Source organism: Paramisgurnus dabryanus, chromosome 23 (genome assembly GCF_030506205.2).
Source record: "Paramisgurnus dabryanus chromosome 23, PD_genome_1.1, whole genome shotgun sequence".
In the NCBI taxonomy this organism is placed as follows: domain Eukaryota; kingdom Metazoa; phylum Chordata; class Actinopteri; order Cypriniformes; family Cobitidae; genus Paramisgurnus; species Paramisgurnus dabryanus.
In genome coordinates this window covers 9641910-9649280 of record NC_133359.1, presented here as the reverse complement: position 1 = coordinate 9649280, position 7371 = coordinate 9641910, and the positions used below count along the sequence as shown (strand labels likewise).

The following is a 7371-nucleotide window of genomic DNA, read 5'->3' as shown; positions in this document are numbered from 1 at the left end:
AAAGCAACACTCGTTAAACAAAATTATTCAAAATATTCTTTATTATCATGAAAATACCTGAAACTATTTAAGGAACAGCGATATAAATATTCCTCTAGACAATTTCTGGAATAGCGTTTGTAATGGTACTTCTTCTGTGGCACAAAGGTAGTTTTCCACGAGAGTGCCCCCTGACTTTGGGATGTGCCGGGATTTGACCGTAATTCATTAAAAATCATTCATTGAGAAAAGTGAGAATTTGCATGATTAATCCAGATATTTACTCACCCCCATGTCATCCAAAATGTTGATTTCTTTCTTTGTTCAGTCGAGAAGAAATTATGTTCTTTGAGGAAAACATTCCAGGATTTTTTATTGGACCCCAATAGTTTACAGTTTCAATGCAGTTTAAAATTGCAGTTTCAACGCAGCTTCAAAGGACTCTAAACAATCCTGATTGAGGCATAAGGGTCTTATCTAGCAAAGCGGGGGCAGTATAATCATAATAAGATCCCCTATTGACATCACAAGGGTAGTCAAATGGTTTACCAAAACTAAATTACTGGGTTGTTCTTTTTTACATTTTCTAAGTTGATAGAAGCACTGGGGACCCAATTATAGCACTTAAACATGGAAAAAGTCAGATGTCCCCTTTAAGTGTGCTGTGTATAGTACATGTCATTTAGGACACAACTTTAGAGTCCTTTAATTATGCACGATGATCTTTTTGGAGCTTTAAAGTTCAGGCACTATTTAATTCAATTACAAAGCTAAAAAGAGCCAAGATATCATTTAACAGATAATATTTAAACTCTGATTGTGTTTGTTGAAGAAAGGAAGTCATACACCTAGGCATGGGGTGAGTACATTTTGGGGTAATTTTCCTTTTTTAGTGAACTATTCCCTTAAAAAAGCCAAAGCTCAGTGCCCTTAAAAAGCCCAACCAGGTGGCAACCAACCCATACTAATTTCTAACAGGATCTGAACGATCGTTCAAAGTTAAATGTATCCAACCATGCATCATGTTCAGGAACTTTCGTGCCCCAAAATAATGAGATATCAAGAAAACTTTGTAAGCAAATGGCAAAATATTAAAGGGGACATTTTACAAGACTTTTCAAGATGTAAAATAAATCTTTGGTGTCCCCAGAGTATATATATATATGAAGTTTTAGCTCAAAATATCATATAGATAATTTATTATAGCATGTTAAAATTGCCACTTTGTAGGTATGAGCAAGAATGTCGTTTTTGGGTGTGTCCTTTTAAATGCAAATGAGCTGATTTCTGCACTAAAAGGCAGTGTTGGATAGTGCAGATTAAGGGGCTGTATTATCCTTTTCTGAAATCACAAGGGGAGCCAAATTTCAATGAGCTATTTTTTCACACACTTGCAGAGAATGGTTTACCAAAACTAAGTAACTCGGTTGATCTTTTTCACATTTTCTAGGTTAATAAAAGCACTGGGGACCCAATTATAGCACTTAAACATGGAAAAAATCAGATTTTCATATGTCTTCTTTAAATATTTTTTTAATCTAGGACTACATATCCTGTCTGGGAAACTTCCTTTTAGGCGTATACTGGCTTAAAATGTATAGATTGAATCTACGGTGAGTCGTTTTGAATAACAGCTTCTGCCATTTATAATTTCGTAGTAGTAAAACATAGTGTTGTACATTTTATTGGTGCAGATTTGCAGCTGCTTTTAAAACTTAATTAATCACCGCAGTTATTAAATTGTGTCGTCTGCTCCAAAGGGACTAGCTACTGAACAGACATTTATATTTACTAAAAAAATGCAGAAATGGAATTATTCACATTAGTAAAGAAGATCGTGTGTACTGTCGGGTGATGACGTGTTACACACTTGCGGTCTTCACGCCGTGAACACTTTTGCCAAATGATGCTCTTCGCAGTGCTGCCATACTCTTTACACATCTGGAAGAATGTGGTAAAATAAATAAGGTTGGAAAAAAGTGTTTGTTCAAAATATATATTTTTTTTTTTTGAAAAATCAATAACAATTTGCATTCCCTGGTGAAAATCTAATTGCTTCCGAGGCAGTTTTGTGGTGCTATATACAGTGATACAGTTTTCAGTCCATTCCTAAGCTAATTTATTTTTAGATTTTTTATTTTAGATTATTGTCATTAATTATTTAAACATTTTACAATTCAGTATTAATGTATAAAAAGCAAATACTTTTTCAGTCTGGCCAGTTTTGTTTTCAGATTTGGCAACAATTTGAACACTAACATCTGAGACGATTAGCAGCTTAGTCAAACGGCAATGCAGTTGACTCATTTTAGTTTGTTGTTTATATCGTGTATATCATTGGTCCACAGATACATATTTTGGATTCTTGCTTTATGCTTGACACACCCATATCATGATGATTTGATCAGGTGTTTTGGGGAACAAAACAGAACAGTGAAAATCTGTTGTATAACATTTAACAAAATTATATTTCTTCCACTAGATGGAGACTTTTCTCCTTATAATGCAAATGTATCATATTGTTTTCAGATAACTGTTTCTACAAATGTAATAATGATACACGACAATACTGAATTATTATTATTATTATTATTATTATAGTGATCTTCGTATTTATGTTTAAGTTTTATATTATACTTCAAGCTCAATTGTTTGTCGTTGCTTAGAGTAAACGTTGCTTGATATTTATCCCGTAGTGCCCATATCTTTTTAAAAAGTAAAGACTTCACAAATCTGATCAATTATATGATCTATTATTCGCAAGGACCTTCTTTACAACAAGACCTGTATACAACATAACCGTAAAAAATAGCATAAGATATTTATTTCTTTTGCTTCCTTAATTTCTTTATCATATTTTTTATAATATTTTGACAGATCAGGTGTCATTAGAAATATACAACAAAACCTTGCATATATATTCACACTGAATTAACAAAACGTTTACAGTTGGCAAACAATATATAGCTAATACAAAGAACCGTAGCCTATAAATAATAAATGTATAAATAAAGGGTGGTCACACAGTGGTCACACGAATTACTGGGTTTCCATTACTCTCTTTAAGACAATGACAACAGTTCCGTTTTAAATAAATAAGACTGTCGTTACCCTGAGAGTAAAAATAATAATGTAATAACCTACCAGTCACAGACAAGCTTCAACAATGATGATGGACCAACATTTGATCACTTAAAATAATAATAAAAAATACATAAAAAAATAAAATAAAACTTTGCATGCGTTGTTACATATTTTTTTTTAAACATCACAGATCATTGTTGATGAATCCAACTTCGACGGCAAGTAAAGGAATTTTACTGACCCTCCAGATTTCCATTGGGTGTTTGTGGTGAATGGGGTCCTGGGGAAATATCGTGCAGTTTCCTAATGTGTTTTTTAAGATCAAAGTTCCTGCAGAAACCCTTTCCGCACGTAGGACACGTGAAAGGCTTTTTGTCGTTGTGCGTGTGCATGTGAAATGTAAGGTTGTACACCTGGTGGAATGCTTTGTTGCAGATATTGCACTTAAACTGTTTCTCTCCGCTGTGAGTCAATTTGTGGTTTTTGTAGTTACCTTAAAAAATAAAACGACCATGTGAGCAGTCAATTCCAATAAATATGACACTAAAATACATATATCTATCTGTCAATATTTAATGTTAAAGTAAGCATAGCAACAAGGTGACATGATTAAATATAAAACCCCATAAAAGCGGATTTGTTTACCTTTTTGGTGAAATCCTTTGCCGCAGAATTCACAGATGAAAGGTTTGTATCCCGCATGAATTCTCGTATGGGTGTTGAGAGTTGAACTTCGGTTGAAAGCTTTACCACATTGGTTGCATTTGTGCGGTTTTTCCTGCACACATACGGGAGAAACATTAGTACACACAAAACTTGTGCTGTCATTCAATTATTAAATATAGACTATTTAATGTACTATTTATTAATTTGATGAATGGACCAGTTTAATACAACACTATTAAAAAATAAAGATTTTAAAAGGTTTTCAACGATTTCATAGAAAAAATATATTTGGTCTCTTTCTTACATTTTTATAGTCTGAAGAAAATTATTAAACAAAACAACCCTTTGTGCAACAAAAAGTATTAAAGTGCACCCCAGATACAGAATCAAGATTTCGATAATATGACCCCTTTAAATGCTCTATATATGAAATCATAGCCTGACAAAGAACCTTTAAGAAACCTTTATTTGTAAGACTGAATGATCAACGGATAAAATAAGAAAGACGAAAAATTAACAACAGGATGGTTGTATTTCTTCATTAAAATATGCTAATATTCAATTAACATATTCAAACTACGATAAATATTTTAAGCTGTATTTTATTAACAAAATAAATAATAATTAATTAGTTAGTTACATTTTATTTTAAAACAACATTCTAATAAAGATAAACTGTCTTAAACTAAATAACGAAAAAAATCATTACAGAATTATTTATAAATAAGTAAAAATAATAAATAAAACCACAAAAAAAATCGACGATGTCATTTATATATTTTATAATATATTGCCTATATAATATAATTTATAAACAGACCTATTTTACTATTTACTCTAACAGATGAATTGTAATATGATTGTAATAATTATGTTGATGAAAACAACCAGTTAGGTTTATTGTAATATTGTGCGCAGTATTACCTGAGTATGGATGATTTTATGGCGACAGAGAGTACTCGCTTGTCTGAAGCCTTTGCCGCACACTTTGCACACAAACGGTCTGGCTCCAGTGTGCACCGGCATGTGACGCGTTAAATTATAGTGTGCGTTGAACACCTGGAAACGTGAAATGCACTTTGCGTTAAAAGCGAGTAATGCAACCTGCGTTAAAACAAAAACAGGGAATCTCGCGCGTCTCACCTTTCCGCAGACTTCACATGTAAACACCTTTGGTTTGGTTTGTGGAGAGCCGCTGTTTAATTTGGCAGAGTTCTTGAATAGTTTCTCGGACAGCATCTGTGCGCTCTCCTTGACGTAATGGTGCAGATGCGTCTGAGAAAGCTCCTTAAAAGACACGTTAATAGGATACCGGTCCACGGCACCGCACGCTTTGCTCTTCTCCGTGGAAAAAATGCTCCTCTGACGCGCGTGAAGAGGGCTGTTGAGCAGATACGAAGCCATGGGGTGAAGGTTGACCAGACCCGCGTGTGGCGTACACGCAGTTTCCCCGCAGTTCAGGTAACACACGGCGGCTCCCATCGCGTGGAACGACGACTGGTTCACCACGCGTGGGCGAAATAGTTTGTGTTGTCCGATGGTCGGGGTCGCGTCTTGCTGCTCGTTTTTGTAATTCAAACCAATGCTTACCAATTCGCTCGCATTGTACGAGAAAGCGTCGGGATGATTGGCGTCTAATCCATTGATGTGCAGTTTATGGGACGGCTCGCAGGCGAGCGGCATGAGCGGTATCATGCAGTGCAGCGGGGCGGGAGTCTGCTTGGGATCCGCTTTCCCCACGGGAGCGTGAAAAAAGTTCGGCAACGGTATCGACTTTGGCTCGGGCGTCCTCGCCATAATCCTTTCGATCGAAAAAGCGAGAGGTTTGGAGCCGGTGATCATGTTTCCTCCGGTCGTTAAACTTCCTGAAGCCGAAGGGGCGCCGAATATTCCCGCTGAGTGGCAAAGTGCGCTCTCCATGACTCTGCGCGCAACACCTTTACCTGTGCCGTGTGCTACTCCTCAGATAAGTTTGATTCCTCTCAGTGACCCGCAAGAAAAGACACCATCATCATCAGTCTTGGTCTGCTCGGGCCCCCTGGCTGTCAATTGCGGACAATCGGCACTTATGTCCGCCCCGGATTGCTCAATAAAGCGCGTTTTGTCAATAGCGCAACTCGCACGTCAAAGGCACGTAAAGCAGGCAGATGCTCGATTTAGTTATATCAATCACCACAGACTTTCTCTCTCTCTCCTCCTGCACACTGCTATGGGTGACTAACTCAAGAAGGTGCTCTTTATTACCGCGCGCGTTCTGCTTAACTGTACGCGTCTGGCGAATCTCGTGTCCCCTCGCACTTCAGTGTGACATCACTTTACCTCACGCAACATGACAGGCGCGCGCTGCCGGGATCACTGCGTGCGTGTTTGTCAACATCTGACATGTGAAAACTCCACCTTACCTTGTTTTACTTTATTTAAGATTGTGTATTCACACTTGAGTCAGATTGCAGCTTTTGTACAGATTTTTTTCAAGAACTTAAATCTACTTTTTCCTTTATTTGTTCATTCTCAAATATAATGCCTCAGTTTTTGCGTATGAGGAAGCACAATAAAGATAGCATAACAACCATTTAATACATTTAATGGAGAAATTGCATTTACGCATTTTGCAGATGCTTTTATCCTAAGCAATTTACTACGAAAAAACGTATTGTTTACAATAAATAAAGTTTTTAAACATTTTGTGTGTTCCTGGAATCGAACCAATAATCTTGCGCTACTAACGTAATTCTGTATCAGTTAAAGGAACAGAATATTTGGACATGGTGATAAAGGGGTCAAAGTGACCAAAGGCGAAAGTATCTGAAAAACGAAAGGTCATCTTAATTTATTTATGTTAAATGTGTACATTTAACCTAACTAAATGTGGTAAAATGAGCGGAATTATTATTTTCTATTGAAATTATTAATTTGTTTGACATGTATGTTTATGCTAATCAGTTAAACACTATACAAACACAAAAAATATAGAAGAAAATATTTCGCATAAGATTTACAACCTTCCAAACGCAAACAAGAGAGAGAGAGAGAGAGAGAGAGAGAGAGAGAGAGAGAGAGAGAGAGAGAGAGAGAGAGAGAGAGAGAGAGAGAGAGAGAGAGAGAGAGAGAGAGAGAGAGAGAGAGAGAGAGAGAGAGAGAGAGAGAGAGAGAGAGAGAGAGAGAGAGAGAGAGAAGTGAATAGTGGCAGTGTGAAATAGAATTGATACTCACTCACTCAATGCGAAGAAATCATTCATGAAGGATTAATCTGTATAAAGGTAACATATATTAAACAATTACTGCGTTGAGGACTTGTCTTACGTTAAAATGATTTTAATAATAATTATTTACTTTTTTAATATAGATTACTTAGTTATGTGGATATTTTTATAATGTCTATGGACGAACAACAATTGCACTAAACTGATAATGTTTGTGTTTTTTTAGGGAGGCTTGAGAACATTGCTAATTGTGACTGCTGTTCAGTTGGTAGCAGATGGGTGTGAAATAACCTGCAATTTGAAGCTTTTTCACTAACAAGCCGTCGCCTCATTGTCATATGCTTCTCCTCAGATTTCCTCAATTGGGAAATGGGAAAAAAAGGCCTATGTAACGATAACAGGACATGAAATGCATTTTAATGTCTTTCTTTTTAAAGTG

At 36.1% G+C, this 7371-nt stretch overlaps 1 protein-coding gene across 1 annotated transcript; it reads right to left on the bottom strand.

Moving 5' to 3' along the window:
- Window positions 1-2608: 2608 nt before the first annotated feature.
- fezf1 (FEZ family zinc finger 1) lies at window positions 2609-5986 on the bottom strand. The gene is made up of 4 exons (XM_065292415.1): window positions 4873-5986; window positions 4654-4788; window positions 3709-3841; window positions 2609-3556 (listed from the first exon to the last, which is right to left on the bottom strand). The coding sequence occupies exons 1-4, from the start codon at window positions 5647-5649 to the stop codon at window positions 3297-3299; spliced, it is 1305 nt and encodes a 434-aa protein (XP_065148487.1). The 5' UTR covers window positions 5650-5986; the 3' UTR covers window positions 2609-3296.
- Between the last annotated feature and the right edge of the window lie 1385 nt (window positions 5987-7371).